At 43.3% G+C, this 17,629-nt stretch overlaps 1 protein-coding gene across 2 annotated transcripts; it reads left to right on the top strand.

The window, feature by feature from the left end:
- Window positions 1–1,244: 1,244 nt before the first annotated feature.
- wnt11 (wingless-type MMTV integration site family, member 11) lies at window positions 1,245–11,654 on the top strand. Of its 2 annotated transcripts, none has more exons than XM_026183045.1 (6): window positions 1,245–1,607; window positions 3,191–3,386; window positions 5,554–5,798; window positions 7,644–7,921; window positions 8,015–8,307; window positions 10,650–11,654. In XM_026183045.1, exons 2-6 carry the CDS (start codon window positions 3,304–3,306, stop codon window positions 10,822–10,824), a joined length of 1,074 nt encoding a protein of 357 aa, XP_026038830.1. In that variant the 5' UTR covers window positions 1,245–1,607; window positions 3,191–3,303; the 3' UTR covers window positions 10,825–11,654. The 2 variants fall into 2 exon arrangements, with proteins under 2 accessions (XP_026038830.1, XP_026038831.1); XM_026183046.1 differs by lacking the exon at window positions 1,245–1,607 and adding an exon at window positions 2,198–2,797.
- The last annotated feature ends 5,975 nt before the right edge of the window (window positions 11,655–17,629 follow it).

The following is a 17,629-nucleotide window of genomic DNA, read 5'->3' as shown; positions in this document are numbered from 1 at the left end:
CCGTGCCCATTCACAGTTGACTGCCATGTAAAACACATCGAATCTCTCTTGGAACCGAGGATCGCATACCTTTGTCCCGTGAAAAAGATACATACATGCAACGCTATCGTATGCCTTGATCTGTTTGGCAAACAAATTTTTACAGAGAGCAGAGGCAGAGGGCTCGTTGTGGTCTGTAAATGCTCCAGAGGACAGCATGACAGCACCTGGCCTGCTGCTCCCTGCAGTGCACCAGGCCAGCCGTGCTTAGCTGCACCAGTTGCAAGGTCAAGGTCTGGACAACAGCTCAGTACTGGCTTCTTGTCTGGGCGTTGGAGGTGCAGGAGAGTCTCAGGGAAACTATACATTACTTTCCCACAGCTGGCTCGGCGACGTATCACTTTCAGTGTGGTTAAGATTTAAGGAAATCAGCCAGTGAGGGAAAGCTTGCTGTAACTTTAGGAGGCTTTTATTTGATTTTTTTTTCTCAAATAATATAAGCTGGAGCGCATTTCTGTCTGTGTGCATATGTGTGTGTGTGTGAGTACCACAATATCATGTCACACTGTATTATAGTATATATATTGTAACATTTTTATGGGATCCACTCTTAATAAATAAAAGCTGTCACTGTGAATTCAGAGCATCGTTTACCTTTCGCACTGGTTCCAATTTAAAAGTTTTAGTGAAGATTTATATTTCACGTCAGGGCGTGTCCACCGCTAGGACATTTCCTTTATTCCATTATTTCCAAGATTTACTACAAACACAAAAAAGAGAGAAGGACCAAACAGAGATATTCTCCTGCCATGCCCCTGTTGTATAGTTGGTGACTTGACTTTGATGCAAAGCATGAGACAAGTATAGAAAATAAAAGTGTCCACACACCAGTTTGACACAGTTTTTGAATTTCTTTCTATTTTTAACCACATTTAATATAATAAATAAGTCATAATAAAATACGTTATTACTTTAAAACATGAGAACAGAGCAGGATTTTGGCATGAGAATAAGAATCCACAAACAATCTGTTCATATGAAGTCTAATATTTGAGGTGAGAATATTTCCGCGGGTCTTGATGAGCAGCCACAGGCTGTGTTTAAAAAGCTTCAGGAATACCGGGATGTCGCGGGAGCATGACAAGCCTGAGACACTGTAAATGCTTTTAAAATAAGATCAGCGCGTGGACCATTCATCATCAGTGACACGCTGTAAGTCAGTCCAGCTCCCTGTTCCGGAGCACTTTCAGTCCAGCAACATTTCCCAGTAGCCCTGCATGCTCGGCTCTGGACTGCTTTCTTATGCTAATGCAGGTCTGACATCAGCAGTGAGATCAAAGTGGGGCAGGGGTACTTTAGAGCTGAGTCTGCCCTCATTCAGGCTCACTCACTCATTCTCCTCTAGCCCAACCTTGCTCTGTCCCGCTCGCACTCACTGACCGACACGGCTGTGGTACACACCATGCGTACCTGCCCGGAGCTATTCTGCCACCCCGTGCTGGATTTTACTAAAGCGTCTGGCTGACTGCGCCACGGACAGCTCTGTTGAAAGGATACTGAGACTGGGACTGGACTTTTCTCCGCTTCTGTTGATTTATTGAACGGGAAAGCCGAGATCGACGGCAAAGGTGAGCCCCAGTTTGGCTGCAGAAAAAGCCCCACGGGCTGTCTGAGAACTCAGTGCGTAAAAGTTTAGGATAGAAATAGAGGAAGGGAGTTTTTGCTGGGAAAAAACGGCAGGAGGAATTTTTACTAAAAATATATGAAGACTATTGAACCCTGTTACTTTGGTTTGCTGGCACAGATTAAAATTTAAATTTGGTGTTTAAAATATAAAAACGTCGACATCAGCGTGCGTCGTGAGATTTGACTAACAGCGTTACAGACTGATGATAAGATGACATTAGATTTAATTACATTAAAATATGATTGTTTTGCATTGAGTGTTAGTAGCCAAGCTTCAGAGGCCACAGTCGTTCGAGGGGGAAAAGAAGGACTAAATAATCCACGATGCGCCCTGGCTCGCTTAGCCTATCTCGGCGTGATGAGGGGCTCGTGTGTGTGTGTGTGTGTGTGTGTGTGTGTGTGTGTGTGTGTGTGTGTGTGTGTGTGTGTGTGTGTGTGTGTGTGTGTGTGTGTGTGTGTGTGAGAGAGAGAGAGAGAGAGAGAGAGAGAGAGTTAAAAAAAAAAAAAGGTTATCAGCCGTAGAGAGAAACACGAGCTGCCCCTTAGACCGCTTTAACCAGCAGGGCCCGCAGAAGTAAATCTGGACAGAGGGAATTACGCATTTGACGCCAAACTGCAAACAAGGGCCGACGCTGTTCTGGAAACTTTTTTTATTCGATTTAAAAAAAAATCTTAGAGCATAAAGTAGGCGTTTGAAAGGTTATTAGTCACACCGCTAATTAATATGTGTAATTTTGAAGGGGCCAGTGAGCGGCGAGGAGCGGAACTGTGCCTTCACAGAGCGCCGTTTATCAGCCGTTTATTACCTGCAGCGATAACGCGCTCACTTTAGGCTGCCTTCAAAGAGCTTTCAAATCAGCGGGCAGATAAACGCCTGTGACGCGCTCCCTGTCCGCTGGCCCTCCATCTCTGCCTTGATCCTCGCTGGTGTTCTCCTAATGCCAGTCTAAATTGTTGAGATTTTTCCGCAATTTTTACAGCCGAAGAGAGCAAAAAAACTAAAAAATCTTAAATATAAAAATTAAAAATATTACTTTCTCCAGAGCGTTTAATTAAAGGTTCTCCTTCTGCCTCGAACCAAAAAAAAAATATCTCCCTAAACATCACATCAGGAATGATCCTGCGCTTTGTGGTTAGTATCAATGATTAACTGTCTTTTCCAGGTTTTTCCAAAATAACCAAAAGTAGGCAAGAAATAATTTTGACTTCTTTAGTTTCTAGTGTGTGTATCTGCATATTTAAGCTGAATGGATTTTATCTGTCCTGTCCTTGAGTGCTTACATTGATGCCAAACTGTTTTCTTAAGAAGCGCAGGCTTACTCATTTCCATTTTGTCTGTCTTTGGTATTGTGCGTGTGTGAGACTGCTGTCAGAAAACTCATCTCATCCCTTTTTATGATCATTGCTTCAAAACTCAAACACGCAGTGTTTTCATCTCCCTCTTCACAAAAAGTCTGGAAATGCTTCAGCTTGGCGCATCACGGCAGCTCTAAGTCACTGATGTTTTCTTTGTGATTTATCACAGGGTTTAGAAGAAGGGGCATCGTGCCGTGAGCGCTGACCTTTGAGTCTGAGCCGAGAAGTTCATCGAGTCTTTTGTGTTTTGTGTCCTGCGTAAGCCGGAGCTACTGTCCAACCATGAGGGGCAGCTCTCATGTCCTGCCTCTTGGTGTGATCGCGGCTCTGATGCTGTCTCAGGTCTGCTCTGGCATCAAATGGCTGTAAGTATTCTGTCGTTTTGCCATTTTTACACAACGCTTTGCTTTCAAGGAGCGTCAAAACAGATGACATCATGAAGATACACCACACTGCTCTTTGCTGCATGTTTCATAGAGGGGAGGGCTCATGGCAGCTTTGAAATGGGCCCCAGCATTCCTGCACTGTTTCTGCTGGTGGTGGTGGGGAGCTCTGTCCATGTGTGGTGATGAGTGCTCCAGCGTATGAAACCATGCCAGCAACTATTTTGTGTTATTGATTGTAATGTGGCCTAAGTAAGAAAAAAGAAGAAAAGACTGCATGAATATTTCAGTTTTAATTTACCATCCACAGTATTCAAAGGCAGAGAGCAGGAAATAAAATCGGGCTGGCGAGGCCTCATGGTGGCGCAGACAGTGATGTCACTGCTTTCTGCGTGTTGTCCAGTTTTTTCCTCAAATCATAAAAAACAGCTCGCTGCAGAAAGACGCAGTGCAAGCTGAAAGAAAGGACCATTGCAACTACTTTCTGGTACATGCAAACAATAACTTCCCAACGAACAAGTCCACAGACATCCAGGTTTTATTTATGTTCGTCAATCTTACGAACCCTGGAAGGTTTTCTTCACCGTTTTCATGTCGCTTTGTGTGTTAACATTTTCCGTCTTTTTTTGGTGTTTGTCTTGTTTCTCTGACCTTCTGGGAAAAGTCTGCATTTAGCTGTAGCAAAAATATCTGTGACTTCCTATCAGAATGAAAAGTTGCAATGCTCATAGTGGGAGCGCTTGAGCAGATGTGCCAACGAGCGGTGGGATGGCACGCACCAAGTCCCAGTGAGAAGTCTTACAGTCTTCATAAGGACGGAGGTGCAATGCCAAACGGATGCGGCTGTAAACACCTGTGGGTGCCAAAAACTGATTTCCAATGTTTCTGTGTCATTTTTTTCTGTGTAATATCTTTATGTTGGTAAATAGACTTGGTGAACAGGGTTTACAAAGGGGGCTTATAGAATTAAAACATTATCTGTGTTTCAAGTATCTTTATAACTCTGTGTTATTGTACTTACATTATAACCAATCCGGTCCTTCATCCCCACTTACAATATTTTTACTGAACTATTGTAATATTTCCTCTTGGCCAACTTACTCTTACAAAAGACATTTTTAATGTTAATGAGATTTTTTTAACTGCATAAATAAAGGTTATATAAAAGTCACTGCCAAAAACTGATAGCAGCTTCTACCTTGTTACACGAATGTTGTTTGTGGCTCAAGATAACTTTATATCATCCATGAGGGATGCATTTGACATATGTTTCACATATTATAGTCCAACAAGTTACTTATAGCAGTTTAAATACGAGCAATCAGTTTTTGGCAAATACCGGAAATCAGTTTTTGGCAGACGATCACTTTTTGGCACAACACCGGCACAACACCAGGTTACTGCGAGCCCAGTGGAGTCACAGCTTTTCATGGGGCACAGAGCGGCGGCTCCTCGGCCTCCTAATGCAAAACAGGCCATGGTGCAGGCTGCCCTGCTCGGTTCTCACAAACCAATCAGCAGTGTGCAAAGGGACAGATCCCACAGATCTAACCTGCTCCACCTGTGCTTCCTCTGTCACATTCATTCCCAGTAAATTGTTCAAATCAAATATGTGCTCCCTTTGATAGTGATTTATGTCAAACCGAGGCCACAGAGGGCAATGCTTCCTGCAGAAACACTCAGACGATAAGGGGATCTACAATTTTCTATCTGGCTTCTAGATTTTTTGGCATATCCTCGAGGCCTCTCGTGCACTTTAACCAAAGACCAAGAACGTGTCACGTGTATTTTATGAATCTGCAGCTGACTTTCCTCTGGAATTCTCACCGTGATAAGATGGTTTTCTGCTGCAACGCATGCCAAAAACGTTTCCCTGCCCGGAGCGTTATCTGCTGCAGTTTTCCAATTGTTTGTTAACAGCCAACGTGTCTCACTGTGGGCTTGAATTGTGCCTGCGCATGGAATTCAAATTGCTTACACACCATTCCAAATAAAACTCACGGCGTGCCTGCATTTCCACAAACGCGATAATTTAACAAGTCATAAAACAAGCCTTTGTTGCCGTCACCATGGCAATGAAAAGAATAAGTACTAAATAATGTATGCTGACACAAAAGCTTTTGTTTCTGCTTCTTTCCACTCCACGCAGAGCGCTGTCTCATACTCCCGCATCATTACACATCAACCAGACCCAGCACTGTAAGCAACTGCCCGGCATGGTGTCCTCCCAAGCTCAGCTGTGTCGCAGCAACCTGGAACTCATGCAGACCATCATCCAAGCTGCTCGAGAAGTCAAGAAGACGTGTCAGAAGACTTTCGCCGACATGCGCTGGAACTGCTCCTCCATTGACATACCCATCGATGCCCCGAAGTACCGACCAGACCTCGACCGAGGTACGCTTTATAAACCGAACAGAAGAACGGGGCAGAAGGGGCTGTTGCCTTTAAAAACATGCTCCTCGTGTTTTATGCCCACGATTCTATATAGTTTGATACAGAGAGCCAAATCACAACAACAGTTGCCTCAAGCTGCTCTATGTTATAAGGTAAAGACCCCACGATAATACAGAGAAACCCCAACAATCAGGCCGTGCCGTATGAGCAAGCACTTGGCGACAGTGGGAAGGAAAAACTCCCTTTTTAACAGGAGGAAGCGTCCGGGCTCGGGGGAGGTATACACATGTCTGCTGCATATGTGGTTCCTGTCTAAAAATAACCCCTGACACAGATTTTGGCCTTTTGTAAACAATTTTTAGTTTAAAGACTTTCTTTTCCTGCCAGCATGTGTTCCTGCAGAGCTGTACGTTCAGCGATATATAAATTATGTCGCTATTTCTGAAATCTCCTAAAAAGAAATTCATGCTGCACTATTGCTTACAGTGTGACAGTTTTATTTTGCTAAAAGTATTTTTGAACCAGCAACAGGTGTGGATGGGATTGGATGGGGCGAGAGGGGTAGCCATGGCTGCCATTTGCCAAATGAACAGGAAATGGCTCATCTCTGTCTTTGATCTAACAGCCCACGCTCATACGTGATTTCTTCCCCTTATTTGCAATTGCCCCCCATCCTATAGCATGTGTGCTTCCCATGTGCGCACATCACCACCAATTACATCAGCGCTCACTCTGTGTTAGAGCATGACCACCGATGTTTGAGACAGAGAGAGATAGAGAGCTTGAACACAGACTGTAGAGAAGGTGGCCATGCAGAAGAAACCTGATGAGTCTTTTTCTTTTGTCTTGTTTAAAAGAATCATTTTACATATATAATCTTGCAACGATTATACGGAAAATTTGAGCGTTATATGTCTGTGTAAATAGACTTTAAGGTACTTTTTCTTGTGAGGTTCCACATAATGAGAGAAGACTCCACATTTTCATTGGCTATGTGCAAAAGAAAATCACAAGTCACCACAAAGTCAGAATGTATGCAGATTTCTGCATAAATGCGATGGCCACTACCACAGAGAAAATTAAATCCAGCTACAACAAAAACTACTGAGATGAGGGGAAGTGGGTGGAAGGCGATTCTCTGGTTTTATTTATTACTTTTTTCAGTTATTTTGAATTTCACAGGAGGATAGCACGACACAGTACATGTGAAGCTCACATTATCACGAAGATATATCGAAATTTCAGACTCACCCTTAGATTTGGTGATACATTGCTCTAAATAAGTATACTCTGCGCTCCACATTTAGTTTGTTGGGATATGGTGAGGAAGGAGCAGCTATCTCGGAGTTATTTACAAGAGATGGCAAAAATAGGACAAGAAGAAAACGGCAAAACACAGAGAGAAAAGTTAACAAGCAGTAAAGGCTTATAAACTCGTGGGAATCCCCCAGCAGCCTGAGCTTTATAGCAGAATAACAAAATAAAGGGTCAGGGTCACCTGACCCAGTATGTCCTATTAGCTTTACTAAAAGGAAAGCCTGAAGCACAGGCCTAAAACCTCGTGGTTACTTCTTTGATTATAGTATCACTAAGTTTTATTACTTTCATTTTTCTTGTTTGTAAACTCTTGGAGAAGAAGAAGCTGTCCGATGACATCGCACTAGTCTTTAGCCTGGTGACGATGATAGGGAGTGTAATCACTGGTTTCATACTAACAAGGGTTACTGATTTCCAAACACTTGATTTGAGAGCAAAAGTTGTCTTTTGAACTGCTTTGAATGTCAGCGCTGCTATTTTACGTGGCATATTTTGCCTTTTCACCTTTGCTGTTTCTGTTTCCATCAGGAACAAGGGAGGCTGCGTTCGTCTACGCCCTGTCTGCGGCTACCATCAGCCACACCATAGCGCGGGCGTGCACCACTGGAGATCTGCGGCTTTGCTCGTGTGGTCCCGTCCCGGCTGAGATTCCAGAGCCCGGCTATCGCTGGGGCGGCTGTGGTGACAACCTGCACTACGGTTTGATTATGGGCTCCAAATTCTCTGATGCTCCCATGAAGATGAAGCGCTCAAGCTCTCACGCCAACAAACTGATGCACCTACACAACAGTGAAGTTGGCAGACAGGTACAGAGTAGAAGAGTGAAAAAAATGCAGACTCGTTTCCATATTTGCCTGTCCCGTATGTCGTGGTTTAACTCCCTCCATCTTCATGTCTAGGTACTGAGAGAGTCAGTAGTGATGAAGTGTAAGTGCCACGGTGTGTCTGGATCCTGCTCTATAAGGACCTGCTGGAAAGGACTGCAAGACCTTAGGGATATCGCCATGGACCTTAAGACCAAGTACCTGTCTGCCACCAAAGTGGTTCACCGGCCCATGGGGACACGTAAGCAGCTGGTGCCCAAAGACATTGACATCAGGCCAGTGAGGGACAATGAGCTCGTCTACCTGCAGAGCTCTCCGGACTTCTGCTCCAGGAATGAAAAACAGGGCTCTGTTGGAACGCAGGGCAGGTAAGACAGCCACGATGCACCAGTTTGTGCGTATGTGTGTGTGTGTGTGTGGGGGGGGGGGGATTATTATAGCTCTCTGAGCATGAGTCAAATGAACACCACAGCTATGTAGCTGACAAAGAGGAAATGATCAGCTCTGAATGTCCGCTCATCCAGGATGTTGACTCAAGTGCTGTCCTGCTTGGTGGCAGTGTTTGATTTACAGGCTGGCTGATAACAAGTGCCTGCCCCTGAGAGAGCCTCGTCTGTGGTGTGTCTGAGCATGTGCCACTGAAAGGCCCACTGTGACTGGAGTCCTTGTCCCGCTATCTGAAATGAATACGAATGTGGTTATTCTTAGGGCCGAGGGCACTATAGCTGATATTGATTTGAGAGGGCCACACAAACAGGGAAATCTTTCATTGCGCCACACAGATAAAGATTTACTTTGACTGCTCACCTTCAGTATTTGACAGGGAGGGTGCTCCTTTGTTAGAAGTTAAAGGGAGAGGTTGGGCTAAGAGATGCCAGAATAATAAGACACACATAAGTTTATTTAATTTCTCTAGTGTATGTTGCTGGAGACCGTTCAGGTCCATTATTTCTTTGTGAATTACAGTACAGGAGGATAAAGTTCCTGCTGTAAAGACCTGATCTTACACAGATTCACTTCAAGTCCTTTCAGAAGTGTCGTTTAAGCTAAACTGATAAAAGAACAATGACCATTGAATGCTTATAAAAGCCTCTCAAAAAGACTTTTTTTGTTTTAAGGTTTTAAAATGTTTGTTGTTGCACAATTCCCCAGCAGATTTCAGGGTTTCAGGAGTGCCATGCCTCTCTTTTATGGTATGTGAGACGAGATGCGCACTGGTTTACAGGAACACATGTAGTTTTGTGGACTGGAATACTTCCATTATACCAGAATACAATCCTGGCTGTATGAGCTATGGAGGATATAAATATATAAATAAGACCACCAGACATGTGTGCACATATAGCATGTGACTAGCAAATCATGCGTCCTTCAGCCTGATGTCACTGTACAGATAAACATGGACATGCTTCATGTCAAGGACACTCACTGTGCTTGCTGCATCCTTTTGGCAGGCTGATAACTGCAGCAGCCTCACAGTGCAGCATTAGCGCTCCTGCAAAGTCACCAGACAGCTGTTTTGCTGTTGTTATTAATTTAAGTGTTGATCTGATGCTAACTGTTAAGCATTCCTGTGTGCCTATTAATCATTTCTGTTAGTATGTAGGCAGATTTTTCCTGCTTCCCGGCTTCATAGTCGAGGAGCTGTTTTGTTCTTTATCGTTTTAGCTGCTTGACTTTAAGCGTTTTTGTGCTTGAGTCCTCATGGCTGCTCTGTGGTCAGGTATATATAATGAAAGAGCATTTAAAGGCACTTTTCTAGTCTTTGTGACCCTCAACATGATTTGCATTACAAGCCACATTTACTTGCATTCTTTATTTTATAGACTTTACTTACATCTAGGGCCAATTTCGAGTCACCTGACATGCATGTCTTTGGACTAAAGCAGCAGCAACGGTTTGCCAGTTTTTCTCTGAGACAATCTGGGACAGGCAAAGTTAATGTGAGCCGCACTCTGTAAAATAATGGATAAAGCGTGATCACCGGTGCAAAAGAGTCACGTCCCCAGAAAGAGGCTGGGCTTTTGTCTCAAATGACTTTAAACCAGCAGATGTGAAACCACAGAAGATACTTCTGACAAAACATAACTGTCCGGGGTGGCAGCTCCCACCGATGTCATAAACCTGTCTTGCATTCTCAATGACTCTTGTCCCTCTTCCTCCCCTTCTTTCACTCGCAGCGCAGCAGCCATTAGCTCGGTAGCTCTCTCACCCTGCTGGTCATTAACACTTTGCCATCATAAAACAAAGCAATAATGTGAAGAGGGCCAGATAAAGAGAGGGAGGGCAGGCCTGTGTACTCGGTGTGATTTATGGCGGGGCTATTCTCTGCTCATTCTAAAAGATGCCCCGGGCTTCTAAACGAGAGGCTCCAGAGCATCCACCGGCCAAAGACAAGGAAACAAAAAGAAAAAATGGAAGAAAAAAATGTTTGGGAGAAGGAGAGCGCAAAGGTTAAAGCGCAGAGTTCGGTCAAACCATTTTAAAGGACTATTGTTGACTCTCGACAGGCTGCGAGATTGTGCAAAACGTTTTAGAATGGAGCTGTTAGCTTAATTGTCTCGGGCAGGAACTGGAAATATTTTAGCTTTCACGGCTGATTGCTCGCTCCAAAATGCGCCTCCTTTGTCCTTGCCTCGGCTACAGAAATCAGCTATTGCAACGGAAAATTAAAGTCACAGTCTAACTGCATGTTTTTCATGTCTGTCAGGCAGTGCAACAAAACCTCGTCAGGCAGTGACAGCTGTGACCTGATGTGCTGCGGCCGTGGCTACAACGCGTACACAGAGAAGCTGGTGGAGCGTTGCCACTGCAAGTATCACTGGTGCTGCTACGTAACCTGCAAGATGTGCGAGCGCAACGTGGAGAGATACGTCTGCAAATGAGTCCACCAACCTGCCGGCCCGACCAGCAGCCAGCCGGCCGAGGCTTCCGATTAACCAAAGCACTAAAAATACAGAGAAGGCTTACTTCTGTCTTAAGCTTTAGCACGCGTCTCTCAGTGAGAAGCGGTCCCTTCTTGTGTCAGTGTCATTTTTGTTTCCCACCAAAATCCCCGAACTACCAACTGGGCTTCTGAGCTTTTGCGCTTCACAAACCTGGAGTGTGGAGACAGTGCCAGTCAGTTCATGCGTAGACCGCCGTCCTCCTGGGTAATTTCTTTCTCTTATTAATGATTATAAATCCCCCAAACAGGGCTACTGGGTCCAAGTCTATTTCATTCTATCTCTAATAAAAAGAAACAATATTGGATTCGATGCTGGAGGAGAGAACGTCGCCTTCTCTCCCGACTAGACAAAGGCTTACGTTTGGCTTTAATCCACAGAAATCGAAGGGTTCCCGTGGATCCATCCTTTTTTTTAGGTACTTTTCCAACTTTTTTCCTCTTCAGCAATGGACTATAGAGGAAGAAAAGCAACATAAAGGGAACTTGAGCATTTTTCATTCACGGAACATATCTGCAGTTGATGTTTTGGACTCACGGCATGTATCCCGTGTGGATCGTGACATGGATGCATCCCTGTGGATTGAGAGGACTTTCTGAAATGGTGCATTATCTCATTTTTGTCTGACATGCAGGCAATTCCAAATATATTCTATTTTTCAGAGCATATGAGCTGAACTCATGGATTTTTGTAAACCACTTTTGTGTGGATGTACATACTGTTATTTTGTATACTGAAATAAAGAAAGAAGTATTTATAAAATAATTAAATGATCTTCACTATCATCTTTACTTGGATACTGTATTTGTTTTTTCAAGACTCATTAGATAGAGTAATTAGTTTTACGCTGAGCAAATTTAGGTGTAGCTCACTTCAACTCCAAAAGGTCATAAAATGCCAGTTAACCACAAATCATATTGTGCAGTGATTGTAAATCAGCTCAGCTCAGTCAGTAATGAGTTGCAGAGTTCAACAGCCTATTGGGATCCCTCTCTGAATTACCCAAACCCTGGGAAACTGTTTGTTTGGACATTCCACCTCCTCACAAAGGCCATTGCAAAAGGATTTTTGTCACTCCTACCACAGCTTCAGCAGTCAAACACTCATCTGTCTGAGGCCCAGACCTCCAACGCGCAAACATGGCGTCTTTAAAAAAAGACTAATCTAATTCAGTTTGAACATATAGGCAGCCTGCCGCCCTGTTAGAGGGAACAGACTCAGTGCTGTGCAGGGACATTACCCTCTGACCAGCCTTGTGTTGGATAAAGCGGTTCTCATGATTTTACACTGACAGAAATAGCCGTGGACGACGTCGAGTCCACGCTGGGCGCTCACATGATATGTTGCAGCGTCGAGCAGCGCGCTCACTCAAGCTGTAACACTACTTGACCCTAGCCTGTGGATACACAGAGAAACTGCCAAAACAGCCCTGCATACTCTGGAAAAGTGAGGCTGAAGGGAATGTTATCAGCAGTCATTTAGATTTTAGTGGTTCTTTTATGACGCTGTCCTCCTTTCAGAGCTGTCCTCTTAATTTAGCTTCATTCTTGGCAGGTTAAGAAGAGTTGATTAGCCACTTCTATTTCAGGTAATGAGGAGAAATGTGACTCTGGATCGAAAGCCAAGAGCCCTGAAGACACAAACCTCTTTAGTGTTTCAGCAGAGAACCAAAGATGACGCATGTTGACAGTGTGACTCAGGGTAGTGACTGAACAACAAACTCCTAAGAAGTCTCACACATACAAACATTTGATCAGAGGTTGCTGTTCTGCAGGAACAGTCTAAAGTCAGTGACCGGCGGTGGTACTGCAAACTTTTGGTTGGGGGCAGGGAAGATGCGCTATGCTCAGGTGAGCGGGGGTCTGCTCTATCTGCACACAACAGCCCCGAGGACCCTTCAGTCAATGGCATTCCTCAGCCTGGCATTTAGAGAGAATAGGTTGCGAGCCCACCTACCGCCATCTGTCACCGAGTTCAACGCTGCAGAAATGTGAAGCCTCACCTGCCGAGTGAAGCTTCCACAGAGGACGAGACATTCCTGCAGAGGATGCAACCCGAGTATTTGAATGCATTTAAAAAAAGGTCATGTTTAACAGTTTTGTAAAAGTGACTTTAATGTTTATGTGAAGTTGAGAAATTCTCCTAAAACACATAGTTATGAAATACTGACGTAAGAGTATGTGCACCACACGTCTAAAGATTAGATAGGCCTTTACTCTGACCTGCTTTCGTGTGCAAAGGCTGGAGCTAGCAGCCAACTGACCCCGTGAACAACCATTGTTATCGTTAAGCCGTGCAACTATTCGGCTGACCTTTCGCTAACCCTATGGAAGTATCTCACTTAGACACATGCTAAAAAATTTCATGTTGCCTCAGTGTGTCGCGGCAATTGTGAGCCCGTGGTTATCAGTTATTATTCAGTTGTTTCATCCGTTTGCATAAAGATGTGGCGGAGCAGAAGAGTGAGCGTGTGAGTAAACTGGACGTGAATGGGCTGCTTGTTCTGGCCCACCTTCATCCGGCCCGTTAAGCACTTTTGTGTCCGAAACGATGCCAAAGATAAAACGGAACTAATCGCTGCTGCAGTTTATGTTTCTTTTCTTTTCTTTCTTTCTGTTGTTGTCAGAGTATCTAAGTATCTCTCCACGGTTGGTCTGACCTCTCGCTCTGTGGGAATTGCCTGGTAATAGAGAAGGAAAAGGGGACTCTAACAGAGAGCAGTGGAAATATCAGGGGTTAATGTCAGTCCGGACAATATAATGCCAATTGGCTTTTGTGCAGCCTGCAGTCCAGATAACTAGCTGTGAATGGGGGGGAACAAAGAATTTGGCTGGAGTGGTAAAGGCTTTGAGATGTACTGACCCGTACTGTAAATGGACTTTTGAGGACCCCACCCCCACCCTCAGCCTCCAGCCTTTAAAAGGAACCCAGCAGTTTGTGCTGTTAAAGGCCATTTGTGTGTGTGTGTGTGTGTGTGTGTGTGTGTGTGTGTGTGTGTGTGTGTGTGTGTGTGTGTGTGTGTGTGTGTGTGTGTGTCCTCAGGCATGTTGCTGGGAGATAGCAGATCATGCAAAGCAAGCGCCTTTCTAGATAACAACAACCCAGTTACTCCCATATGGAAAAGATATTTATAAATCTTATAAAGTTTGTATCTGTCTTGTGTGAAACTTGTATGAAAAACATACAAGAGTGAAAACAGATATAAGATCCCTTGAAAAATTATATAAATGAAACTTGTATGTTTTGGATACTTCCTAAAACAATATATGAAAGTAATGAGAAAGTGGCCACTTTCATGAGTAAATCATATTAAGCCTTACATGATTCACTATATGAAGTAGGCCACATCTGATGCAAGTCTGTTATAAGTCTTTTCTATTTCTTTTCCATATGAGTAGCTGAGAAACAGACAGTGACAGCGGCAGGAGGTCACAGAAGAACATTACGTGAATGCAAGTGAAGATTTTGGATTCCACTGCAGAAATAATACTAATAATAAAAAATATAATATGTTTTTATTCCTGTATTATTGAGCTGTTTAAAGGTCATTTAAAGGTCTGTTTATAGGCTTTTTAAAGGTTCATGTGCTAATTGGCTTAGGTTTTCTTTTCTGTGTATATTAGTGTGGATATTATAGGTTATTATTGGTAGAAAAAACAACCCCTTCCCTTTGAGTTTTAGAAAAAAAAAGTGTTTAAGCGTCATCTGAGCAGCAAACGGGGCCCAAGATAAAAACTGCTTTTCCGAGTATCCTGGCCAACATATGTGTTTAATCAAAACACACATATATACCATGAAATAGTATATAAGAAACGTAGAGTGAACAAAATAAATAAAATCAGTTATTTATTTTCATTTATTTTGGTTCATCTCCTAGTTTAACTAGGAGACGTTTTATTCGTGTTTTATTTGTGTAACTTTATAATATCAGTTCTCTCTTGTAACTTTATTTCTTTTAACTCTTTGGATTTATTCAGAAAGAAGCCGGGCTCCAGCGCATATTATTTTCCTGTTATGAATCACAGTGCGTCACACTGAGCCTATGATTTAACACACAAACATAGTAAACGAGTAATCTCCAAGAGCCTGGCACATTATGTCAAAGAACTTTTACTTTGCTATAAAGTAAAAAACTGTCTGTAAGAGTAGAACCACACTACCAAAGCTAAACGGCATGTTGTTCATTTAACTACAAATTTCCTGTAATATTCAGACTAAACAGGATTTTAAAACCCTGAAACAGATAAACTATAAACTTTCATAATCTCAACATAAAGATAATGAATCATCTCTGATCTGGATGGCAGAGCTTCAGTAAAAGCTACCAGAGACAGGACAGACGATGGGAGCCGTGGAGAGGGAACGAGCGAGAGTGAATTAATATGAATAAAAGAAACAGCCGGCTAAGTATGCTGGGAAAAGTAAACACTGGTCCGTGTAATCACGGTAAATCTGTCTGGGGGGCCAACGGAGCAGGCTGTGCCCTCGGTCGAGGAGTCAACAAACCCCGAGAAAGAAACAGCTAACATTACTGAGAGGGGTTAAAGAGGAGAGCGTTGCAGCTTTATTCACATGAAGATCAGTGAAACACCGCCGTGTTTACCCAGTGTCTGGCTGAGTTAAACTATGTAAACTCTCGGCATATGATTCATGGAAAGAATTCAGGATCACAAATGTAAAGACGACTTTAATGGCACTTTCTGAGGTGTGCTTTGCACGATAAGTGTGTGCCCTGTGAGGCCGGCTGTATGTGGACAGTATGGTTGAGGATATTTTAGCCAGCGGCCGACATAAAACCTCCCACCGTTTGAGGCCAGATTGAAAGAACTAATGAAAGACATTCACCTAGCCAGCAGTGCCGAGATCAGCTGCCTGGCACGCACACACACACACACACACACACACACACACACACACACACACACACACACACACACACACACACACACACACCAGCCGCAGATAAGTTATCAGGCCGATCGCCTGTGCGAGGCGTTTCATCACCCTGCATGAAGGATTCGTCTGTATCCTAATTTAACGGGCAGCTGTCACACCGAGTTGAATGATGTCATATAAGCGCATCAAAGGAAACTTGTTATATGTAGAACAGAGAGGGAGTGGATATAATAGAAAACATGGGGACAAAGGTGAGGTTATGCAAGAGATTTGGATTCTTTTTCATCAGTCGGTTTATGCAAAGGAAGCGAGGAGGACAATTATATTTTCTCTGTTTTCGGATGTGTTTGCCAGATGTCCAGACTTGGTTTTTTATGGCTCAGTTTTCATATTTCTGACAGACAGGACAGAGACTTTATGACAGAAAAATTCAAAACAAAACGGACTGGCAACCTGTCCCGGGTGTACCCCGCCTCCTCACCTCCTACTGCAACGCTAGTTTGATAAGCGGTTTTAAAAAAACGAAAAAAGTGGATGGATTCAAAACATTTGGGATAAACTAAGTGTCCCACTTGGTGCTGATTTGTGGATGTTCATCTGAAGTGCCGCACAGCTTTTGTGTTTCTTTGTTTCAGTGTCCAGTTTTATAAAATAAATGCACAAGTGGATATTGTTGGGAAAGGACTTTGTTTGTCATATATACTGATATATTGAAAACAGATGTGGGTGCTGTTTATTTCGAGCAAATATTCCACTCTCATTGTGACTGTGGCCCAAAGGTTGAATTCATTTTTCTTTGAGGTTTGTTTTGTTTTTTTGCATCAGAAAATTTAGGAGGTTGACGATCACCGTTCAGCTTCGTTAAAGTATTTCATCAACCCGAGCGACCACTAGAGCACGAGGACGAGTTCAGGCCCAACTGCTAAAACTGTACGTTCATCCATACGCACAGCTTTGCCTTAAAGCAGATAAACCATGTGAGCCTGGCATGCAGTTAAAAATGCAGCCGTTCTCTCAAGTTGCTCAAATAAATGGCCGAGGCAAATAATTCAGACGTTTCTTCTCTTGCTGCAGTTCAAGCGCGTCACAGTAAATCAATCTTTTGCCCTCGCAAATCTTTCATCTTGAGCTTTCATTTGAAGGACAACTTTTCTTTTTCTTTTTAACCAGAAGAAAAACCAATAGATGTGTTGAGGGAATCAACTTTATATACACGCATATTTATTTCAGCCTCCCCTTCATTTGTAACATAAGGGTAATTTTGAGTGGTAGCCAGATTACCCGCTTGCTTTAATTGCTTCCATATTTCTCGGGCTGTATGAGGTAATACCATTTATCTGGCAGAGGACTGAGAAGGAAGGGCAGCCAGCAAAGCCATTATATGTGATTAGCACTGTTTGCAGCACTGATTTGAGTTGTGAATTGTCTGATTGGTGACATGCATTGTGGGAAAAGAGCAAAAATTGTTCAGCTAAAGAAATAGCAAGGTGGAAACCAGCATCGATTATTAATAATCTGCTACTGAAAAGTCTTTGAACGGCCACAGACATATTAGAGACACTTACTATAACACTCACTGGCATTACCGTGGCCTCCTGAGTCATTTTTGATCGGGACATGTCCTTCAGCATGCAAGCAAATAAAGGTGGCCTTCATTCATTGTACAATATCTCTAAAATATTGCCTAGACTTGTGTAACTAAGACAGCTAAGTCTTAGTTATCTAAGCTAATGGTTAGTTTAATCTGCAGTAGTGTGTATATGGCAACATAGGTCTTTTCTTTCACATGCATGACAAACAGAAGCTGTAGTTGCAGTTAAAACGCGACCACAGAGGACAGCAGCCATGG

Source organism: Astatotilapia calliptera, chromosome 10, assembly GCF_900246225.1.
Source record: "Astatotilapia calliptera chromosome 10, fAstCal1.2, whole genome shotgun sequence".
Classification (NCBI taxonomy): domain Eukaryota; kingdom Metazoa; phylum Chordata; class Actinopteri; order Cichliformes; family Cichlidae; genus Astatotilapia; species Astatotilapia calliptera.
The sequence above is the reverse complement of the archived record's forward strand: the minus strand, read 5'-3'. Positions and strand labels throughout refer to the sequence as shown.

Excerpts from the sequence above, each read along its gene's own strand:
- wnt11 (XM_026183045.1), top strand. The coding sequence starts at position 3,304 with ATGAGGGGCAGCTCTCATGTCCTGCCTCTTGGTGTGATCGCGGCTCTG. Across the intron at positions 5,799-7,643 it reads CCGACCAGACCTCGACCGAG|GAACAAGGGAGGCTGCGTTC; the intron begins GTACGCTTTATA and ends TGTTTCCATCAG. Across the intron at positions 7,922-8,014 it reads ACAGTGAAGTTGGCAGACAG|GTACTGAGAGAGTCAGTAGT; the intron begins GTACAGAGTAGA and ends CTTCATGTCTAG.